The following is a 23,717-nucleotide window of genomic DNA, read 5'->3' on the forward strand; positions in this document are numbered from 1 at the left end:
AACGGTCTGAATTTACTGCAGTTGTTTTTTAATCGCTCTAGACCAGAAATTCTTCCATTTGACTCAATATTGTACAAATATCTCCAACAAGTAGCCAAGTTTTAAATTTTAAAAAAATCTCTACATGTACAAGATGTCCAATTTTTTCAGTGTCTAATAAAAGAGAAAAGTGTTGTGTCATGCATTCTATAAAATAACTTACAAATAAAAAAATTGAAAATTAATCACGAAAAGAAAAAAAATGAAATAACAAGAAAGGGAACATTCTTTTTTTCCTTAATATTCTAGCAGTCACAGATCAAAGCCTACAAAGACACTAACTTTCATCAACAGTAATCCCATTTTAACAGTAATATTTTATTGCATGACACCCGGTGTCACCCTTATCGATACAACTGCTTGAGTATCCGATTGACATCATTTTGCCACCCGAAACCCACCAAAGAAAAACAAAAATAAGAAATGGCAGCAAACAAGACAAGACAATGATTGTACCCAAGCCAAGGATCACTGAGACTCTTCAGCAAGTGCAGCAAGCTTCTCATTCTCGAGGCGTTCAAGTGCTTTCTTGTGTGCCCAAGTCTCAATGGTGAAATCGGGCTTGGCATTGAGACCAACACCTAGGATGACAACAGTCAGGAAGGAAGTGATGTAGCATGGAAGCTCCCAGTCCTCCCATTTTCGTGACTCACCAGGAGGTAGTGGAGTCCTATTTAAGAGGTAACCCTTAGGCTTTTCCTCGTGCCCATCACTCCTCCACCGGCTAACACCTTCACCACCACCTCCTCGTGTACGTAGCGCCCCTTGAAGCCGTTTTCGAAGCATGCTGCTGGCAGATGTAAATGGCTTTGCAGACATGGTCATGGTGATATAAATGCCAACTACAAAAATTTGCAGCTTGACAATCAGCTAGTGGTAACTTAATCTGAAAATTATAACAAAAGCAGAAGATTAAAACTCTCAGAGAGACTTAGACTGCGTTTGGTAGGAGAGAAAGTGGAGACAAAAGAAAGGAAAGAGATAAAAAATGGGGCTTCTTTTCTCTTGTTTGAAAGATAATAGAAAATGGGAGAAAAAATAGAAGAGAAACATGGCTTCCTTTCTTCAGATGTAAATGAAAAGTCAAAAAGAAAATTGAGAAAAATGAAAACACTACTAAAAGTTCAAAAATCGAAACTAAAACCAGAATTAACAATTTTCTTAAAAAACCTTCATCTATAAATTCATAAAAAAATATATTCAAATACATAAACTCATGTAAAATGGGCTAATAATGCAGCTACTTCAAAGTGCACCATATAGTCAAAGCCCCCAAAATGGAGCATTTGAAGGTACCTAATCATAAAAATTGTTTATTTGTTCCAATTGCTTATAACATCAACTGTAAAACAAGTAAAATCATCAAAAAGTTTAAAAAAGAAATATTACAAACCGTAAAAAAATTATAAAAAATCTACAGGACCACAATAAAATCTTTAGAATACAAGATAACTAATAATATTCACAAGTTATTTAGATTTCCCTACCCACAAAAAGTCACTCAAATTTCAAAGCTCCAACCAACACTCATTCATCCTCAAGCAACAACCTATACCAGTTGAGAGAATGACCCATCCATGAGTGCACAACATCACCATAGTCCACTACTACCTAAACAAAGAAAATAACATCTAATGGCCTATCCAAGCTCCACCACAATCATCTAATCATTAACCAAACTATTATTCAACACAGTAAAAAGGAATATACCAAATGCCTAATCCAAATTCTACAAGAAAAACCATTTCATCCTCAAGTAAACTGTTGTGCAACCATAAAGAGGACAACTTATCCATAAAACTACTACATTAAAGAGTTATCCAAAATAAATAAATAAATAAATAATAAACTGGAATATCAGCTACTCACTAATTGCAATAAAGAAGAGTTGCCAAAACAAGGAAATAGAAAAAAATCATGGAGTTTACAACCAATTGCTAAAATAAGTACCGAAAATTTTATGGACTAATTTGATTATCCATTATCATCAACAACCACATTGCTCCACTCCATATTTAATAAAAGGCATCTCATGAAGGCAAAGAACTATACTTTCATTTCCACAAAACCAACATCGAATCTATATCAGCTGAAGAGATGACAGAAGAATGTATCAAGGTCCAAACACATAATAAGTTGTTGGCAGAAAATCCGAAAATCCATCTCTTACTTTTTCTTTTCTTTTTTGATAATTACGAGAGGCTTCATAAAGAGAGAGGATAAAAAGTAATAGTGCGGCCATGAAAGCCAAGTAAAAAAGGGAGAGAAGAAAGGGAAAGTATTCCCCAAAAAAGGTGTTTTTGGCAAGCCCCAGCTCGAGCAAGAGTGTCAGCCACCCGATTGGAGTCATGGAGGTCTGCACCCATGTGATGTCAATCTGAGAAGTGATGATCATAATCTCATCAAAGAATCTATCAAGTTGCCAAAGTAGGGGGACCGCCTCAAAAGCCAACTAATGACAATCAATGAGTCACCCTCCACCTCTATTGGCCCAAAAGAAGCGATCACAAAATATCTTGTAGCCCAAAAAGCAAGGCCTTAATCTCAGTTTCTATCGTGTCCCTAACCCCATAGGGACCAAAGTATACAACTTTGATCTCACCTAAGTGATCACAAATCACACCACCACCACCACTCATGTACCGTGTTCAAATGCCGGTGAGAAAAAGCTACAACTTGTCTCTAGTGTTCTTGATGATCACGCCAGGTAGACGATTGAAGTAGGGAAGCTTACCAGCTAAAGAGAGTACATAATGGAAGCTTTGTTACTGTCCTTACAGAACAGGAACAGCCATCAAAGGTGGTGGTTTAAGGTGGCAAAGAGTGAACCAATAATAGAGGACTCAACATAATTTAAGTCATTTTCTAAAAGCCCCATGGTAAACCAGATTGGTAAGATCTTCACAATAAAGTCCTAATGTCAGGTCAGAAAGATGGAAGAAGTTACTCTTGGAAAGGAATGGGGTTCTACTGTTACAATTAAATGTGGTTGATACCAGTAGCCTATAACTTCTGCAAGGCTCTCAATTTCCCTTTAGGTTGAGTTAAATAGATATAAGGTTCTTGTCACATTATCCACACAGACATATACATGAACCTTATAATAGATGAAAGCAGAATACATTCAAAACCTTACTGATGGTTATTGCTGGGGAATCCAAGACAAAACATAAAAATGCCTCTAGCCAATTATTTGCGGTTGCCAATGGTAAACTCATTCTACAATTATAATTTCTTTTGAAAATTTGACCCAAGTTGCAAATTCCTAAAGCCAGTAATGACTTTCTTGTTCCAAAATAAACAAACATCAAACAACTTAGTCTTCCAAAGCAACCACATCAAATAGCTCAACAACACATAAAAATGCCTCTAACCAATTATTTTTGGTCACCAATGGTAAACCCATTCTACAATTATGATTTCTTTTGAAATTTTGACCCAAGTTGCAAATTCCTAAAGCCAGCAATGATTCTCTTGTTCCAAAATAAACAAACATCAAACGCCTCTGTCTTCCAAAAGGACCACATCAAACAGCTCAATCAATAAAAACAAGGCAGGAAACACAAAATTTGCACACCATCTGATAAAGGAATGCATCCACCTATAAAGGCTCTAATTGCAACTTCCAGTGATAAGGTGAAAAATAAGGTCTCCAGGAATCTGGATCTGCCAGCAACGTGCAGCCAACCCAGAAAACATAAGTAAACAAGAATGCTTAGTTCTTCTAGATTCCCAAAATTCAAGGTTCAAGCTTGTCACTATTTAAATCCACTATCTGACTGAACTCCGCATGCTGTTCAACAATCATACAAAAATCAAACTTCAAAGGCAGCAACAATTCAGTAAGTTAACTACTTTTACAGTGGAAACCCACATGTAGACATACAATTATACAACGACCAAACCCCAAAGGTAGCAACTTAGATCACCATAATACTAAAAAGGGAGCAGATAAAATAACGATCAAACACCAGCTTTCTCCTTGGTTTCTTTTCTCTCACGTTTCTCTCGAACCAAAACAAAGGAAAATGGTTATCCCTCCCTGTGCTTTTTCCTTTTCTCTCCACTTTTTGTGCCACCAAATAGGGCCTAAAATAAAACAAAGTCTCTAAAAGAAACTCAATAGTGCTTAAAGTGGAGATAAAGATAACAGTCCAGACGAAGACGAGCTAGAATGACATCTCAGAGGTGCTCAAATGACGGTCTCGAAGTTAAAAATCATGAAAGAGGAGCAAGGTCCCGAAGACTAAAAAGGAATTACTAGAACATGCTACTTTCATGATGGATCAGAGTACCTGGCGGAGTGGCAATGCCCGTCGACGGTCGACGATGAGCTGGCTGTTGGCGATTTCAGATTAGGAGGGGGAAGAAAGAGGAAGGCAAGGGCGAAAACTTGTTTCGTCTCTAGTTCTACCCCTTCTGCACTAGCGAAGAAAATTACAAATTTGCCTCTTCATTATCGGGTAAACGGAATTGGATTGGAGACGCGCAGGCACTCCGAATCAGATCGGAGAATGACAGGATACCCTTTTTCTCATTCATGGTTTTTACCCAATCACCTGGAAATCCGAGTCGAGTTGGGTTTCCCGCGATTCCATCCCCCAACCAACTCGATAACTTCCAAAGACAAGTCAACTTGTTGCTCAGCCAGTCAAAAAAAAAAAAGATAAAATATGAGAAAAATAGAAGAAAACGTTGTTTCTCTTGTTTGGTTGCAATTGCAAAATATAAGAAAAAGTAAAATTTAATAATAAATTTAAAATTTTCAAAATCAAAATTAAAATCATCAATTTAAAAGTAAAGGAAAAGATGGTAATATTTAAAACCAAAAATTTGAATTTATTTTCTTGAAATTTAAAGTAATAATCTTGTTCATAATCAAATTTCTTTCATTCAATTTGGGTCTAAAGCCTATCCCAAAATAACTAGCCAACTTAGTAAACTTTTTTTACCAACTAATAAACTTAAAATCTTTGTACTCACTGATCCATGTGGGGTGGTGGCCCAATTAGCTAATTATTTTGGAATGTGCATTAGACCCAACTTTACATGGTATCAGAGTAGGTCTTCATATGTGGGCCTCCACCCAAATTATCCATATATAGAACCACAAAAAATGGCTTACACGTGAGGGGGAGTGTTAAAGAATAAGTTGGCTAGTTATTTTGGGATGGGCCTTTGATCTAACTTCACATGATATCAGAGTAGGTACTCATATGTGGGCCTCAACCCAAATTATCCATTTGTAGAGCATACACGTGAGGGAAAGTGTTAAGGAATAGTCTCATATAGATTAGCGAATACAAAGATCTTATAAATTATTAATTGGGAAAAAAGTTTTTTAAGTTGGTTAGTCATTTTGGGATGAGCATTGGACGCAACTTCACAAGAAAAAGGGGAGAGAGAGAGAGAGGGGAAAAGGAAGAGGAGGTGACAAGGAAGGAGAGAGGGAGGAAAAGAGGAAGGGTAAGTTTGAATCTTATTCACTATTTGTTTTCTCTTTGATTTTGAGTCTTTAATTCATCTTCTTCTTCTTTAGTTCTTTTTTTTAAAAGAAAGAATTGTTTTTTGTTTGAACCGAGGTGTTTGAGTTCGGATTTAAACCTCTAGAGTTTAAAAAATTCTATGCCCTATTCAATCTATGCACAATTGATTGTGTATTGGGTTCTGATTTTTGAAACCAGTAGTTATGGGTTTAGGTTAGGATGGTTAGGTATCAAAAATTTTATGTTTACTTCAATTCCTACATGAATGGTCATGTATTGAGCTTGAAATCTTTTTAAACCAAGGATTCTAATTTAGATGAGGGTTGTTTAAGTTTCGAAGATTTTGTATTGCTCGATTTATGCATGAACAGTGTACTCAATATGGATTTCTGGAATTGGGTAGTTGGATTTGTTTCTAATTCATTTGATTTCTGAAATTTGACACCTCTATTCGATTTGGGTATAATTAATGGAATAAAGGGTGTGTATCATTGGAATTGACAGATCTGGGTGGTTTTTACTTGCTGACATTTCACATTTTTTAGCAATTTAAGTATCACTAGTTGAGTGCTATATAGATTTCTAGAATTGGAGGTCTTAGTTGGATTTTTAATTCATTTGATTTCTGAAATTTGATATCTCTATTCGATTTTGGTGTAGGCTCTAAGCTATTTCCTTTTGGCAATAGACAATTTTCACTTTTTATGGAAAATCTTTCTTAATGTGTCAAGTCTTCTCATTATTGTGTAGCTAAGGGAAAATGACTTTTTCCCAATCCTCATTCCAAGCTAGGGAATCAATTTAAATTCACACATTAAAATGATCTAACATTGTTTCACAAGTGTAGAGCATATAATTTTAAGTCCTAAAGACAAAGGTACTTAAAATTCAAATTAGTTGTACTTCTTGCACTTTTAAAGCTTACAGAAGATGCTTAAAAGTAATCCCAAATATCATTTCTAATTCATTTATGTCTACTATTTTAAAAGTTTGTCTTATGTAATTAGCAGACAATACAAATTACCAAGACTTGGACAATTTTCTAGTTTCAGCTCATGTTCGCCTAACTTAAATTTCACATATGACATGGTTATAAATAAACCACCAAGATGGTCAACGTACTCAAATTGAGCTACATTTACCTTTTTTGAGAAAATTACTAATTGAATGGCAACAACTGACTAAAGGTATAAAAGTTTAAGTTCAATGTCAAAGATTCATAATAGGTAGGGCACAAGTAAATTCAACTAATCAAGCATACAATTTCAATTAGTTACGAGCTTTCAAGATTAAGCACAATTGAAACAAATTAAGGGCTACATAAAGATGACTATCATCACTATAGGTCAAATTACTCAAACTTAATGAATTTTCAATTCTAAGATCTAAGTTTTAAGCTTGGAGATACTACTCAATAGAGTGGTAGAGATATATAAGGATCTAAATCATGAATCCTCATTTTGAAAGTATTATTGCTCATTTATTTGCACATGTAAATCATCTAATGAATAAGAAGAATCATGAACTTTGATTGAGAAGGATTAGTTGATCTCACAGTCTAGATGCTCATTCCTTTTATGATCATGTTATTTCATGTGGGAATGACCTAACCCACATAAACAAATCGATGTGGCTGAAGAAGATGAACCAAGTTTATGTAGTGGTATAGCTTGTAATTTCTAAGTATTTTTAAGTCTTTTTATTTTCTCTCATAGAAAAAGGGTAATTTAGTCCCTCTTATCTGTGCAATACATCCCTCCAAAAGTCAATTAGCAGATATTTTCACAAAAAAAAAAAAAAAAACTATAGAAACCAGCCCCCTTGCTATCACTTGCTCTATGTGTGGAATATTTGATGTTTTTGCACCAACTTCTGGCAAAGTGTTAAAGAAGATGAATCAAGTTTATGTAGTGGCATAGTTTATAATTACTGTATTTTTGGAGTTTTTTATTCTCTATAATATACAAGGGTAATTTTATCCCTTTTGTACCAAACTTTTCATTATAAATAAGAGGATTAGAGAGGGTTGAAATGCAATTTTCAAGCCCTCTCTTGTTGCCCTAATTCTCTTTTCTTTCCTACTCGAGTTCTCTTATCTTCCTTCCCTATTCTTCTTCTTCTTCCCTTTAACCTTAAACTTTTTCAAGCATGAAACCTTGGAATCTAACAAATGTCTCCAAAATTGATTTGTGAGTCCTTCAATTCTGCAAATCAAACACCTCAATCTACTTAAAAAATTCAAAATACTTTCTCAAGACTTGGGATAGAAACATGCTCTCCACTTATGGATTATCAAGTAATCTTAGGTACCTAGATTTGTTTGAGTCCCACGATCTTCATTGGTTGAAGTTGACATTAGGCTGCCTTTTGGTATCAATACTTGTTTTACTCCCTTTTAGTTCAAATTTTATAACAAGTACACAAATGCATATTGATCGTGACATCCACAATAGTACCATGTCTTTTAATGCAACGACTTCTTGTTGGCTTTTGCAAAAATAACTTCGTGGGATTTATTTTTCTTTGGTCTTTTCTATTATGTTTTTCTCCAAGTCATATATTTTCTTGGAGAATAGGCTTAGAGTAATTTCCTCTAAAGCATGGGATAGTTCTAGGACTTTAAGAGTTCATTCTCTTTGTGGAGTTCTCAGATCTTTTCATAAACATCTTTATATTTATCTCTTTGACTCTCCATGGGCATATAGCTTTGCAAATTTGGTATTGAGCTTTAAATTTCTCTCTTTAACTCTTCTAATTTTGAGAAACTTTCGTATTTCAAGATTAATTTTGGTAAGTTGCACACTATGTTAGTTGCTCTCATGGGTTTTTCTCCTAAGGGCAATCCTTGACTCATCAAGCAAGGATAGTAATTATGTCAAGTCAAATTCCTCATAACACTTACTTTTTGCTTCATCATATTTATCTAATTTATGTCTCCAATCATGTCCATGTGCTCAAATGAACATTGAGTGATATGAGTTGCACTCACCATTCCTAGAGTAATTAGATGTTGGTTTGTCATAGATTTTTTTTGTTGATTTGTAGAATTAAACCTGATCAACTAACTCATTGCTCAAAGCATTGAGCAATAGTTCCATTGTTGTTGATAGCTATGTCATTCTCATCTCAATCACTTTTAGAAGTCTGTCATTTACTCTGGGAGATGGGAGATTTGCTTATGGATTCAAGCACTTATTGGCAATCAATCAAAGTACTGATTCTTACAAACAAGTAAATAACAACTAGTTTGATTTGGAAAAATTATAAAAATCTCCACCAAACCGTGTATTGAGAAGTTAACCAACATTTATTGGCAAACATTTCAAGATTTTATTTTCAATCTTGCAAATTGTCTCAAAAGTGCTTTAAAGTGAAAGAGTGACTCATATACTTTGAAAATTCCACATCTCTTGTATCCCATCCTTACATTTCATACAGTCAAATTCTTTTATTCACTTCACATTGTGCTTCCAAATAAGTTGAACCATGAATTTCTCAAGGAGAAGGATCTCTCAAGTAAGGGTGTACTTTTTCCTTTCTTTTTACTTAAACTTGTGAAAAGTTCATCTAAGACCTATAGAATCTAGATATTATTGGCCAACTAGAGCTAGAATCTAACTACAATCTCTTGGGGAGATTGGCGTTATAAGAAACGTGTATTGAGCTATATGTGGCTTAAAAAGAGGAAGAATCTTTTTATGTAATTTCAGCTATTAGAGCTTTTAAATAGTGGCGTTTCACAAACAAGGGTTCTTGGACGGTGAATACCACTAGGGGAACATCGATAGCAAAAATTATCTATCTCTTATGGTGTGTGCATGTTTTGGTTTACTTTGAATTGTTTTTATACATGATTTTTTATTACACGCACAACTCAACTTTAATTTGATAATCTCAATTCACCCCCCTCTTGAGAAGCCACCTGGACCAAAAAATTTCTTTGTTGAACTTATGGTTGATATGAGTTCAGCTTAGTGGTTCCACATCTTTCAAACTCTCTGCATTAAGTTTTCCAAATTTGATTGTGTTTGTACTTTTAAATTCATAGTTTGCCATTGGACTTGAGTTGCTAACTGTTGCGGTATTTTCACATACAATTGGTGAAATGTCTTTTGTGGCTTTTATTGTAATATCTTATTAAGATGCTTTATAATTAACTAAAAACTAAGTTAATTTTACTAGGTTGTGAAGCAATCAAGACTTGGATACATTGATTGGTAGTTGCCACTAAAAATCCCTTTAGACAAGTTTTAATGTTTGTACCTAGTTGTTGTTAGTTATAAGTCCCAAGTGTTGGGTAGTTTCTCTCAATTGGACCTTTGAGGTTAATTGTCATACATGTTGTTTGACTACTAGATGAACCCATTAACTCCGAGGCAAGAGATCTCTAGGAGTAGGGTAGCAATCTCGAATAATGATTGTGAAGATATTGGTGTTCATTATGGTTGAATGCTTGAATGATTGTTTTATTTACTTGGTGTTACAAAATTGAAGTTGCAATTCAAATTAGTCATTAAAATCTAATAAACCTATTAAACCTCTAATGTCGTTATATCCTTTAGTTTCAATCAAGTGATGTGTCATATAGAATTTCAAACAATAGCAACATTAGTACAAAAAGTAATGACATTGTTTTCAAATCCAACTCGGTATGGACCCCATTCTAATGCCTAAGTTCATATCAATAAGTTCAATGACAAAAAAAAGTTGAACAAGTATGACATTATCTTGGTGCCATAAAATAAAAAATACAAATTTAAAAAATTTAATAACTATTTAGAATCATGACCCCTCCCTCAATCTTTCACGTAATGGAACTACCCTTGTCGCCTCTAGCAGAAGTTGTTTTCCTGGTTCAACTTTCTTCAACCTTGGATGGCCAGTAGTTAGGGGGCTTTTGATGAAAGAATTCAACCAAATTCTCCTTGTCTCTAAAATCTCTATCATTATCCAATAATATTCGGGTAGCAATGGTTGAATATTCAACAAGTGCATAGGAGACAGATTTACCGGACATTTTATGAGCCTCCATCAACCTTTGGAAGCCAAAATGCAAGTAAATCGAGTTGAATTACTTAGGCCCTGTTAGTACCCCTGGTTGAAAATTTATGTTGACATGAGAACAAAAAATATGAACGAACACGACAAATTTACGATGGTTCTGTGTAGCCTACGTCCACCGAAGCGACATAGATAATTCTTCACTAATGATAATCAGGGTTACATAGTCTTTATATAATACTAAACCCTAGAGGTATTTGTATCGAAAAGACACAAATACCCCTATACAATTATACCCCCTAACCTTAAATTATATGAGTCATATGTTCAACAATTTATATCCCAAAAAAAAAAAAACTATAAATATTTTTCTATAATATACTTTTCTAAAAAACCTTTAGATAAAAATCCTATCAGTGTCTTACTAGGAATAGAAAGCTTAATTTTTATCCATTAGGGTAAAATTTTATCATCTCCTAAATCGATACAAACTCTAGAAAATTTTAACCAAATAAAATTTAATAATTTTATTTTTTTCTTATGATATAAACACCCCTTTATGTCAAACAATTTCCCGTTATATTCAATTTGCAAATTGATGGTCTTCCTTGTTGCCTTTCTTTCACCCAGCCACTCTCTCCAGTTTAAGATTCTCACATTATAATAATCACAGCCCCCACCAACACTCCCAAAGCCGTTATTGGCATGGCCCAGGGAACACCATTATTTGAAGTCACTGATTTGTTTAAGCTTATCTTCCCAGAAAAATTAAGGTCTGGAGTCGATTCATCAGAAGAAAATGACATGGCTAAGGTTCCAATAATCCAAACTCCTGGCAGGTGAGCGATGTGTCACAGCAGAAGAAACGTCTGTCTCCAATTTAACCTCAACTTGTCTCAGATTCATGCATGTTGCTCCTTAAATTATACTTTTTCATGATTTCCTTCATTCTTTGATCGTCTTAGACCTCTCGGAGACTCTGAAAAATGGTTCTTTCGGTGGCACTCGTCTAACCTGACTGCGGAGTGTTGGAATTTAATAAGTTTTAACCTAAAATAAGAATTTGATCGTTATTATTCTCAAAAATAGTTAGTGAAAATAAGATAACGATTGAATTCTTTGTTTTTTTCACTAATTATTTTTTAGAATAATAATTATCAAATTCTTATTTTTTGTTCTTTTCTTTTCCATGGGGTTCCTGACCTTAAGGAATTGGTTCGTTTGGGTAGGACGTATCGTTTCGGGTGTTTGTATCATAATTTGTAACGTAGTGGATGTTATCCATTATGTCGTGTTCATCGTTCTAATTATAACCGATTGGATTTTTAATTAATTTGGTAATCATCGATTACATCAACCTCCACTTTCTGACTTTCGAGGTATATATATTATATATTATTTTTGTAGATACAATACCTGATAATAGATTTGCGGGGTTTGCATAAAGAATGACCTCACCTTAATTAACGCGAACAAAAAAATATGAGCTATTTTTTAAAAAATGTCTAAATTTTAATTTTAAGTTTCTTGAGCAATTGGGGCAATTTTTAATGGAGTTAAAGAGAAGCATTAGAAAGGAATATAGTTATTTAATCTCGAATTTTAAAAGAATATGAAAATATAATGCTTTATTTTACAATTTTTAATTCATTTCACATTTAGTTTATATTATGAGATAATGATCAAATTCTCCTTTTTATTAACTATTTTTTTAAATAATAATAATTAAATTTTCATTTTCTTTTCCACGGGATTTTAAACTGACCTTAAGAAATTGGTTCGTCTGGGGCAAGGGAAGGCATTTCGCTTCAGGTGTTTCTATCATAATTTGTAACGTAGTGGATGTTATCCATTATGTAGTGTTCATCGTTCTGATTATAACCGATTGGATTTTTAATTAATTTGGTAATCATCGAGAACATCAACCTCCACTTTCTGACTTTCGAGGTATATATATTATATATTATTTTTGTAGATAAAATACCTGATAATAGATTTGGGGGTTTGCATAAAGAAGGCCCTCACCTTAATTAACTCCAATAAAAAAATATGAGCTATTTTTTAGAAAATGTCTAAATTAAATGATGCTCTAACCTGAGTTTTGTACTGCTAATGAATTATTGGGTTAATAGTCAAAACATTCGACTTTTAAACAACTTACCACAGCCGTCACTGCCCTCCCCGGGTTACCGCCTCCCCTCCACGGTCAACAAAATGTCCTGTCTTATTTTCGGGCCCACATCACCCGCTACAAGCGACCAAAATAACTACGGTCAGATCTTCCTCCCTTTGACTGGCTAGCCCACGTCAGCCCGCCGCCACGTGATGCCAAAATCGCCTCCGGCCCCCCTTACAAATACACGACACTGAAAGCGTTGGCTGGCCATGCAAAGATGGTAAAGCAGACAACCAAGAACTCTTCCCTGGACGTACCTGCTGACGAGCAATGGAGAAGCGGAAGCTTCTATCTCCACACTCCACAAAAGCCGCTGCCGCCGTCGGCGAGGCGCCGGAACAACGAGGTGCCGCCCAAGGTGTACACGGTGCACCCCAGGGAGTTTCGCCGCCTGGTTCAGAAACTTACAGGGGCGCCTTCCCCGCGACGGCAGCACTTGAGGAAGATGGCACCGCCACCGCTGCCACTGGATAGTCGTCAGTATCCTCCGCCGATGGAGCCATTGCCGAACGCACTGAAAGAGAATCCCTCGCCTAGATTGCATTCTCTTCCGGTTTTGCCCGAAAACAAATTCTCGGGGTTCTTGTCGCCTTCCTCGAACACGCCCTGGCTGCTGCTCAGTCCCGGAACAATGGCGGCCTTGGAGTACGGCGCTGCTCTGTAGTCCGCTTCGGGTCGTTGATGTCGAGCCGTCGTAGTTGCTTTTTGCTAGTATGGTTCATTTCGTCAACTACATGGCCAACTGTTCTCTTCCTTCTTAATCATCGGTACTTCTGGGTGGGTTCACGACAACGTATTCCATGGTTTGCTGCAAGGATTTCCAGTTCTAGGATTCAGCAAACCCTTACTTTTCCGACTGAAGTCTGAAATTGTACCTGACGAGATCATCAACAGATAATAAAATTATTCCTTGTTATGTCTTACGGGGGCATTTCGATAAGGATATATCTGTTTGTTTTTCAATTTCATTTGTTTAAGGAGCACCGGCACTTTCCACGCAACTTCCATGAAATAATTTTTTTTTTATCTTAAACTACTTCCTCAAGTATGAATTGTTCGAGTATATAATACTCCCTTGATTTAGGAGACGAAAGTCGTATCATTTTTCAACCTGGTATTGAGACCCGGTCAAGTCAAACTCGACCCTCTAAACCCACGGATCATACTTCAGTTTAGATAACTTCTTATCCCTTCCGAGTTCCTGGTTCTGTCATTCTGAAAATGAGAGAAAGAGATGCGTCGTTCTGCAAATTGCATAACTCGCCAAAACAACCAGGTGGTCGTGTTTTCAAGTCAAGGATTTAAAATTCAAGACACGTAGTTAAAGAGTAAAACCAGTTGTTTAAAATATAGAACCGACTTCACAAGCTATTTGCATATCTTCAACATGGTACATGGCAAGCTTACTGCTGCATTTATACGAAAAGGATCCCGGTACAAGTCATAAACCTCCTTCCACTGAATCTTTTGGCTCTGTGAGATGTAATATGAAGGAGGGAGTTGCAGAGAACATTCAGGTTGCTGTACAGCTTAACACGTTAACATTTTCAGCAAGTTAGGTGTCCTCGTTGTCCCAATAGTTCCTCAGTTGTGACATGTGAAGTAGAAGCTCATCCCTGCCTAAGCCTGTAACACTGCTAGTCATGATCCACGGTGGTGGCTGACGGTAGTGCTTTCTGATAAAAGCTTGGAAATCTCTGATGTTCTCATCAGGTCTTTTTCCTTTGCTACCACCCTTCGTTTTGTCACACTTGGTGAAAACAAAAGTCATAGGTATCTGTAATATCCAAGAGAAGAAGAAAGTTAGATAAGACTAATTTGAGAGGTTTAAGTATGTTTAGAATTATATTACGGAAAATTGTTACTTATTCATAAGATAAAGTTAATAAGGAATGCCAGAGTTATCATCTGATCGAGGATAACTGTTCGCAAAGAAAGAAAAGAAGAACAAAGGAAGGAACAGAAAGAGAGGAAGAGGTGGGGAAAGAAAGCACTGAAATTGTACATTGTTGCGGCCAAGCCAGTTTGCACAGTCGAGATCAATCTGCTGAGGCGGAATACTAGCATCAATCAGAAGCAATACTGCAACCAGTGTTTCTCTATTGAGAAAGAAGCCTTTGGTGAATGATGACCAATCAGATCGAGCAGAATCAGGAGCATTAGCAAACCTGCATGCAAATAAAACTTGCATAAAAAATTATGCCAGTTGTGTGGTGCCTCTTTAGTTCTTAAGAAGAAGAGAATTTTTATTAAGAAGAGAAAGGAAAGACACAACAAAACAAGCAAGCTTACAAGAACATCGAAGTAAAAGAACAGAAAAGAGTGAGCTAACAGCACAACAACAAGTGATTGTTTCTCAACTCCTTTATCAAGAGAATCCACTAAATTATTAGCAGACCTAAGGGCATGGGACCATGACATTTGAAGCTTCAACACAATTATCTTATATTTCAGCATAAAAATTTCAAAGTGGCCGAGGCAGACCGAGCTCCATGGAGAACCAGCTAATAACAACCATAGAATCAGCTTCATCTTCTAGATGACCAAGGAGATCTTTTTTGAAAATCCTCAAGCCATATAAAAGGGATCCTTAGTGACAAAAGATAATTAGATTTAGAGCTAGTAAAAAAATGTTCACTCTGAGAAAGAGAAACAACAGGCAGGTTGTCAATTTAGGAACTCACTCCAATCTGCTCCAAACAGGGCATGCCAGCCACTCAGTTGAGAAAGAAAAACTTGACAAGGGACAGAAGGTTTTTCAACACCCTAACTGAACCCAAAAATAGAAATAGATAGAAGGAAAGAAATACCTCACATGGTATCTAGATTTCTTTTTTGAGAAATTAAAAATTTTATTGAAAGGAATGAGGACTACGCAGCACAAGCAGTTCAAACAGCAAAAACAAAAACAGAAAGCAAAGCTGGTGGGGTGGCCAGCCATGTCACATGGTACAAGAAAATTGAAAACATGAAGGTTTAAAATAAGGTCATCAGGGACAAGGAAAAGTTGCCATTGTGTCACAGTGTAAAATTTCATGTCAAGAAGCAGAACAGGATTTACAGAAAAAACCTATTACAAGTGCAGGATTTATGCCACAGGCAGCTGCAAGCCTGTCTGTTGCCATCCCAACAGGGTATGTAGGAATAGAAAATGAATCTCTCTTTTCTTTCAGAAAAGCTTTCATGCACCAGTGAATGAAGCCAGCTTGTCAAAATAAATAAAAACATCCAGATGACAGTATTTCACAAGATCTATGAACGATTTTGCAAATAGCATATAAATGATGTCAAATAACCTTGGTGCCACCAAGGTTTTTAACATAAACAGGTAGGTGGATACGTGATGATAAGGAAATAGAATTTTAAATATTTTTAAAGCAAATATTTTTAAAGCAGCAGTCCACATGCTCCTTCAGAGAAACAATTGAAACCATGGACTGTTATGGACTCAATAAGACTGAGTCATCTACTTTACTTTTATTATTTATGTTGCTTTTAATTTCGAATTTTATTGATTTGTAATAAGACTTAAAGGTAGGGGTAGAATTGGGTTTAATAACCCTAACCTATGTTGATGTTAATTACCCTATTTAAGGGGTAAGGATGGAGAAATAAAGCAAGTTCGGAATTAGCATAAACTAGGGTAATTTAGGTTCCTTCTAGGCTCTCTATTTTAGGGTTCTTGGTGTGAACTCTCTTGGGGGTTTGCTGCATCCATTGGGGAATCTTTGAGGAGATCTTGGAAGGAAAAGGAGGAGGAATCAGCCTTCTCTTCCATGCTGCAATAGTCATCCATCTCTTCCACGAACCAGTAGTGAGGGAAGGAGGATTTGGTTGAGTCTTAGCATCAAGAAAGGGATTTTCGAGTTGCTGAATTGAAGGAGGTCTTCAAGAGGTATTTTTATCTATCTTTTCCGAGTTTACAAGAGCTAGAGACTGCCCTCTTTACATTCAGCATTGGTAGTTGCATGAATTCAGAAACCCTACTCATTGATGTGAGGTATAAAGTGGGGTTTCATAATTGGATCCTTAAAACAGTCTCTTGCTTGAATTGGTGCATTCATAATTAAGAAAAGGAAACTCCTTTTCAAGGGGAATGAATTCAGTAAAGGGAAAGGGGTTGTTCTTGAGTAATTACAGCAAGTAAAACCCTCTTCACATGAATCATAAAAGAGAGGTTTCATATCTGAGTGCTTAAACAGTCCTTTAACTTGCTGGTTGCATCTATAATTGAGAAAAGGAAACTCCTTTTCAATTATAACGTGTGAGGGAAGAAAAAGATAGTTTCTTTTCACAAAAACGTGTTAAGAAACCCTCTAACAGTGCTGGATTCATATTCAACTCGCCGAGTTACTAGATCCATGGCTAGGGACCATAACAACTTGGTATCAGAGCAGGGTAACCCGGTAGAGAGAAGCACCAATGAATACTTTGAATTGCTTGAAAGAAAATTTGATATTGTCCTAGAGAGGTTCTCAAAAATTGATATCGATATGGAGACCTTGAAGGGAAGGATGGATAGCATGGAGAATGGTCTAACTACTGGCAAGAAATTTGCTGCATTGGAGGAGAAGTTCACTCTCAGTTTGGAAACTTTGAAAGGAAGGATGGATAGCATAGAGACTGGTCTGAGCACTGGCAAGAACCCAATTCCGGGAGACCATTCGCAGATCAGAGGGGGAGATGAGTTTACTAGACACACGAGTTTCTCGGGTCAGCAAGGACCCTTCATTCCGGGGGGACACCTCAACCATGGGGGAGGGACTGTACCCCTCATTCCAGATCAGAGAGGAGGGGACCATTCGTATAACAGAGGGGGAGATGAATTTCCGAGGCGCACGAGTTTTTCAGGACAGCAAGGACCCCTCATTCCGGGGGGACACTTCTACCAGGGGAGAGGCACTGTTCCGAGGTATACTAAAATGGAATTCCCTACTTATAATGGGTCAGAAGACCCTTTGATATGGTTGTATCGATGTGAAAAATTTTTTAGCCATCAGCGAGTCCCAACCTATGACCGAGTCAACGTAGCTGTTTTCCACTTACTAGGGGAAGCACAACTTTGGTACCAGCTAGTTGAGGTTGATAGCGAGGTGGTAGATTGGGATGAATTTAAGCGACTGTGTTCTCTCCGTTTTGGTCCTCCGGCTTACAGTAACCCTTTGGGAGATTTGGTTTTACTACGCCAAACTGGGGTCGTGGAGCAATATCAAAAATTATTCCAGGAAAAATTAGCACAAGCCAGCAGTATGGTACAAGTGGATCAACAAGTTGCGCTATTTACAGCAGGACTAACAGAGGCCTTAAAGCTTGAGGTGGAGCTCTATGCACCTGTTGTCTTATCCAGCGCTATGAATATAGCTCGTGCTTTAGAATTGCGACAACAGGCACAACACAGGCGACCTCCAGGGTCAGGGGAGCGCATTCCTCCGAGAAACAACCCGGGTATTACTTTGACAGGGGATCTGAGATCTAGTCATCCTACAACTCCTTATATAAAAAAATTGACAAGTGCTGAGATGGCAGAACGGCGGGCTAAGAATCTATGTTACAACTGTGATGAACCATATCGGGTTGGGCATCAGTGCAAAAGATTGTTTTTGATCGATAAGGTTGAAGATGAGGATATCGAGGTGACAGAGGATATGATTGAGGAAGAACCACCGGACATCTCCCTGCATGCCATTACTGGGCAGCAATCGGCCACAACTACGCAAAATGGGAGCGGCTCGACAACTTTCACCAGGTCTACCCAGCTTCCGAGCTTGAGGTCAAGCTCGATCTCCAAGGGGGGGCAGATGTTATGGACTCAATAAGACTGAGTCATCTACTTTACTTTTATTATTTATGTTGCTTTTAATTTCGAATTTTATTGATTTGTAATAAGACTTAAAGGTAGGGGTAGAATTGGGTTTAATAACCCTAACCTATGTTGATGTTAATTACCCTATTTAAGGGGTAAGGATGGAGAAATAAAGCAAGTTCGGAATTAGCATAAACTAGGGTAATTTAGGTTCCTTCTAGGCTCTCTATTTTAGGGTTCTTGGTGTGAACTATCTTGGGGGTTTGCTGCATCCATTGGGGAGTCTTTGAGGAGATCTTGGAAGGAAAAGGAGGAGGAATCAGCCTTCTCTTCCATGCTGCAATAGTCATCCATCTCTTCCACGAACCAGTAGTGAGGGAAGGAGGATTTGGTTGAGTCTTAGCATCAAGAAAGGGATTTTCGAGTTGCTGAATTGAAGGAGGTCTTCAAGAGGTATTTTTATCTATCTTTTCCGAGTTTACAAGAGCTAGAGACTGCCCTCTTTACATTCAGCATTGGTAGTTGCATGAATTCAGAAACTCTACTCATTGATGTGAGGTATAAAGTGGGGTTTCATAATTGGATCCTTAAAACAGTCTCTTGCTTGAATTGGTGCATTCATAATTAAGAAAAGGAAACTCCTTTTCAAGGGGAATGAATTCAGTAAAGGGAAAGGGGTTGTTCTTGAGTAATTACAGCAAGTAAAACCCTCTTCACATGAATCATAAAAGAGGGGTTTCATATCTGAGTGCTTAAACAGTCCTTTAACTTGCTGGTTGCATCTATAATTGAGAAAAGGAAACTCCTTTTCAATTATAACGTGTGAGGGTAGAAAAAAATAGTTTCTTTTCACAAAAACGTGTTAAGAAACCCTCTAACAGTGCTGGATTCATATTCAACTCGCCGAGTTACTAGATCCATGGCTAGGGACCATAACATGGACTGGTATCAATGGTTGAACAAGAAGAGCTCGCAGTCTAGATGTAATATATTTTGAGAGATGATCCAAGATCCCACCACCAGATGGTAAGACGATGAGATGAGTTTCTTTGCCAGCATATTTCACTTCATAAACGTTAACTGATTCACACCAAAAATAACTTATTTGACATGCCAAGAGAGATCTGAGAAAGAAATAAGAAAGGCAATAGAATTTGAAGCACTGATTTGAAGGTGCAAATGCTAATTGGAGACAATTCCATCAAAGAGATGCAACTGCCTTTATGAAATCTTGATACTGTACAGTAAGTTAATAACTCGCCCAATCCTAAGCTTGTGGTGATAGCAGAAACCATATTGAATGCCCCATTCACCCGTGTAAGTAGTAACATTGAACTGAATCAGAAGTTTAGATACCCAACCAAGGATCAAGGATGTCCAATTCATGAACTACACCAAAAGGTGCAAAGCACAATAGCCAATTAGTGAAATGATGGTTGACTAGAGTTGGTAGGAATTTGACCGTTAAGGTTCTGATCAATCAGAAGAATGTCCTAAAACATCTCCAACAATGGTAAAAGACAATAAAAAATGTCCTATTGATGACCCACATCAAACTGTACAAAGCAAAATGACTCCACAATTTATATGGGCGATTTGAGATAGGCAACCATATGTCATACTTATCCAATTACTGATTAAACAAGCCCAGAGCTACACCTTCCAACAACGCAAACAAACTGCAGAATTACACTCAATAGAAGTTAGGTTATCCAGTTTGAGTAGGACTCACTAACACTACAAATGACAATTCTGCAAACTCAGGAAATTAATGCTGGCAAAAGAAGAGGGAGAGTGACAACTTGAAGGTGTTCTAGATAATATTTCACTAGGTTCATAGAAATCTAGGGTAGGTCCAGGGGAACCCAGTTGACTGGAGTTGGGAGGAATTTGATAGTGAAAGCTTCAGAAGTTAGAAAACTCCAAACTGATGTTCTTGTTAAGGAATAGTCCCACAAGGATTAGTGAGTACAAAGATCTTGAGTTTATTAGTTGGAAAAGAAGCTTCCTAAGTTGGCTAGTCATTTTGGGATGGGCCTTGAACCCAACTTAACATGGTATCAAAGCAAGTACTCATATGTGAGCTTATACCTAAATTATCCACTTATAGAGCCACAAAAGAGGGCCTACACCTAAATTATCCACTTGTAGGGCCACAAAAGAGAGCCTACACCTAAATTATCCACTTGTAGAGTCACAAAAGAGGGCCTACATGTGAGGGGGAATGTTAAGGAATAGTCCCACGAGGATTAGTGAGTTCAAAGATCTTGAGTTTATTAGTTGAAAAAAAGGTTTCCTAAGTTGGCTAGTCATTTTGGGATGGGCCTTGGACCCAACTTAACAGTTCTAATTCCCATAGACTTGAACTAGTGAATATTATGGAATGAATAAATTTCTTGGTCAAAACGTAAGAACTCAATAAGAGCTTGGTCGCCTAAAGCCTAAGGATTGGAGATGGTAGCTTATCTTAGGGAAATAAAATCTCTTTCTTAACTGGAAAACCACGCTTCCTTTACATTCTTTCGGAGCATGCAAGCAGATCATGCCTAGGCAGCTGCCAAGGTCCTAGTTTTCTTCCAGAACAAAACAGAAAAAATCTGAAAAACATTGGCCATTTCTCCATTTTTGGCTCAAGGAATTGCATTTAAGGATCCATCCACATCACCTAGTGAGAGTTCAAAGAAGATTTTGGGCTGTAAAATAGAGATAACATTCCGCTCTATAGTTTCTAAATGAAGGAACCTGAAGACAACAGATTGATGATGATCCCTTGCTAGAATTGGCATATGTTCAAGGATCCCTAGTCACCCTACTTTGCAGCATATGGAAGGGCTGGCATAGAGGCATCGAAACTTTATTAGCCCGTATAGGATTTCACTAAGTGATATTTCCATGTAAATTGCTCCAATGTAAGTCCTCCAGTTTTCAAAGATACGAAGAACAAATACAGCCTGATCAGGACACATATATATAATCATACTACTTCAAGATTACAATTACTAGAAATCAGCTGGAGGAAAAACATCTCTGCAAGGGCAGAACATGAATAAAAATAAAATGGCAAAGTCCACTATGGCAAAAATAAATGATGTTAAAAGAGGAAAGGCAAGAAAAATGTACCCGTAGCCCGGCAAATCAACGATGTACCAACTCTTATTGACCAAAAAGTGATTTATAAGTTGCGTTTTCCCTGAAAGCAAGTGTAATAACATCAATCACCATGCAAAAGAGAAACTAGAGTTCACAGTCCATAACAAATTAACAATAACACCGAGAGCTAGGTAAAAAATGATAAGAAAAAACCTGGCTTTTTTGAAGTTAGGGCCACCTCTTTCCTTTTGACGAGAGCATTGATAAGCGACGATTTCCCGACATTGGACCGCCCGACAATTGCAAATTCAGGACGGTCGTCCTTGGGACAATCTTTTGGCTTTGCGCTGCTCTTCACGAATTCTACCTGTTTTATCTGGGAGTGACCGGCATAGGGTCCTACAACTATGTTCGACCCAGGAAGTATCATATTTTCCGTAACTTCATCTCTCTCGACCCCTGGTGGAACAAACAGAAACGCTTTCGCAAACTTTGCGGGTTCTGAAGCAGTCGGCTTTGGAGCGGAAGCAGTGGAGAAGGAAGTAGAGAAGTGCCCTTTCGAATCTGGGGAAGGGGAAAATTGGTTAAGCTTCTGAAGGAGGGAAAAGGGTTTATGAGAGGAAAAAGAAAAAGACGACGAGAATAGACAGGTAGAATGGAGAGGGAAGTACCGAGTATGGAATAGCATTTGGGAGATTGGAGAGGTCTAGTTGAGAGATAGAAGGGGGTTAGGATATCGGAAAAGTGGGGCTGCTCAGTGAGTCCTTAAATTTTGGCAGCAGTATATGACGGATGACACTCCGCACTGGCAATACTGCAAGAGTAGATTGCCAACCATTAATGGGAATTACAGTTCGCCACTTTTAGTCTGAAACTCATTGGCTTCAACCGACAGGCAACCATTGAAGCGCGTGGAAAAAGAAATGGCATTTCCAAAATTAACTGAGTTGCTAAACGCTAATGCATAAAAATGATGCAGGATTTCCCTCTTCGAAGAGGGGCTATTTTTATAGAAAAGAAAGAGGGAGCGTGCCTAGTAGGTGAAAATATGCTATACCTATACGATCGTCCTGAGTAGAGGATGTAGGAAGCGGAAGAGGCTAAGAAAAAAAGCCCACGTAGGCGGCAGTAGAGAGAGGACGAAGATGGTTGTGGTAGGGATCAGCCATGGATCGAGAAAGAGGACAAACAAACACAAAATCGAACCCGATAGATAAAGTAACACAACGGCCGATATGCTTTGAAAGAGGGATATACAACGTCCGATACCTACATTGTACTAGTAACTTTCCACTCTGTTACGGTCTAGTCTGCAAAAACTAAGGCATACCGGCCGTTTTATAACGGCTGATCTCTAACTGAGTCAAAACCGAGTTGACTCGACTATTGCCCTTCGATCGACATGAACCATCGGCCTGTTGATCGAATAGGCCTATGAAACGAAAGCATTGGAGGAAACAAATTTTATATCAGCTTAATCATTGGATCGAATTAATGTTGTGGATTAAAATGAGGTTTGTACTTTTATTTTTTCAACTTAGTTATAATAGATAATCATACAAACTTTTAATCTAAAATATTAGTTCGTAATGTGTATTTAAATAATGAGAAAAGGTCCAAGAATAATATATATGATATAAACATATACACAATCTTTGATATAGAAGAGTAAATATGATAATCTTATATAAACATAACCACCTCAAATATTTCATTAAATCCAATTAAATTTCATTAGTTATTACAATGAATTGAGCATTATACAATATAATTAAAATATTTTAAAATATAAACATCCATGATAGAAGATTAAGGATATTTAAAAAACTTAATTTAAAATATATATATACCAGATAATATCATGGCAATGCATGATGGATACATAAAATTTATAGGTGCAAGAATCATTTTGTAAAAATATTATCAAATATTTTTTATATAATACTATAAAATAAAATTATTTGCATATTAGGTTGGGTATTGACAGATTGGATTGGGTTTCAAATTTGTAGATCGAATCCAATTTATTTTAATTTTCATATTAGATTGGTTTGAGTTGGACTTTGTTTATGATATATCCATATATTTATTCATATGAAGTACATATAAATATATTTTACCT

General features: G+C 36.9%; 3 protein-coding genes across 5 annotated transcripts; 1 reads left to right on the plus strand and 2 right to left on the minus strand.

Annotated features, from left to right (window-relative positions):
* Positions 1-247: 247 nt before the first annotated feature.
* Positions 248-4,453, minus strand: LOC137953724 (uncharacterized). 3 transcript variants are annotated; one of them, XM_068801213.1, is made up of 3 exons: positions 4,335-4,453; positions 1,527-1,588; positions 248-881 (listed from the first exon to the last, which is right to left on the minus strand). In XM_068801213.1, exon 3 carries the CDS (start codon positions 862-864, stop codon positions 508-510), a length of 357 nt encoding a protein of 118 aa, XP_068657314.1. In that variant the 5' UTR covers positions 865-881; positions 1,527-1,588; positions 4,335-4,453; the 3' UTR covers positions 248-507. The 3 variants fall into 3 exon arrangements, with proteins under 3 accessions (XP_068657314.1, XP_068657313.1, XP_068657312.1); XM_068801212.1 differs by lacking the exon at positions 1,527-1,588; XM_068801211.1 differs by lacking the exon at positions 1,527-1,588 and having other exon boundaries at positions 248-925.
* Positions 4,454-12,919: 8,466 nt separating this feature from the next.
* LOC137952542 (uncharacterized) lies at positions 12,920-13,366 on the plus strand. Its single transcript, XM_068799625.1, has one exon. It carries the CDS (start codon positions 12,920-12,922, stop codon positions 13,364-13,366), a length of 447 nt encoding a protein of 148 aa, XP_068655726.1.
* A 625-nt stretch (positions 13,367-13,991) lies between these two features.
* LOC137953401 (GTP-binding protein At2g22870) lies at positions 13,992-22,755 on the minus strand. The gene is made up of 4 exons (XM_068800788.1): positions 21,809-22,755; positions 21,626-21,695; positions 14,708-14,870; positions 13,992-14,479 (listed from the first exon to the last, which is right to left on the minus strand). The coding sequence occupies exons 1-4, from the start codon at positions 22,281-22,283 to the stop codon at positions 14,258-14,260; spliced, it is 930 nt and encodes a 309-aa protein (XP_068656889.1). The 5' UTR covers positions 22,284-22,755; the 3' UTR covers positions 13,992-14,257.
* Positions 22,756-23,717: the final 962 nt, after the last annotated feature.

Source organism: Aristolochia californica, unplaced genomic scaffold, assembly GCF_029961685.1.
Source record: "Aristolochia californica isolate CCGP_79_NKW_82.1479 unplaced genomic scaffold, dmAriCali1.0.hap1 SCAF_16, whole genome shotgun sequence".
NCBI classification, from domain to species: Eukaryota; Viridiplantae; Streptophyta; class Magnoliopsida; order Piperales; family Aristolochiaceae; genus Aristolochia; species Aristolochia californica.

Bases quoted from the DNA above. Each gene is read 5' to 3' on its own strand.
- LOC137952542 (XM_068799625.1), top strand. From the start codon at position 12,920: ATGGTAAAGCAGACAACCAAGAACTCTTCCCTGGACGTACCTGCTGAC.
- LOC137953401 (XM_068800788.1), bottom strand. From the start codon at position 22,283: ATGCTATTCCATACTCGGTACTTCCCTCTCCATTCTACCTGTCTATTC. The intron at 21,696-21,808 runs GTTTTTTCTTAT...ACTTGCTTTCAG, and splicing joins CCTAACTTCAAAAAAGCCAG to GGAAAACGCAACTTATAAAT. The intron at 14,480-14,707 runs GTACAATTTCAG...TGGATATTACAG, and splicing joins ACTGGCTTGGCCGCAACAAT to ATACCTATGACTTTTGTTTT.
- LOC137953724 (XM_068801212.1), bottom strand. From the start codon at position 864: ATGACCATGTCTGCAAAGCCATTTACATCTGCCAGCAGCATGCTTCGA.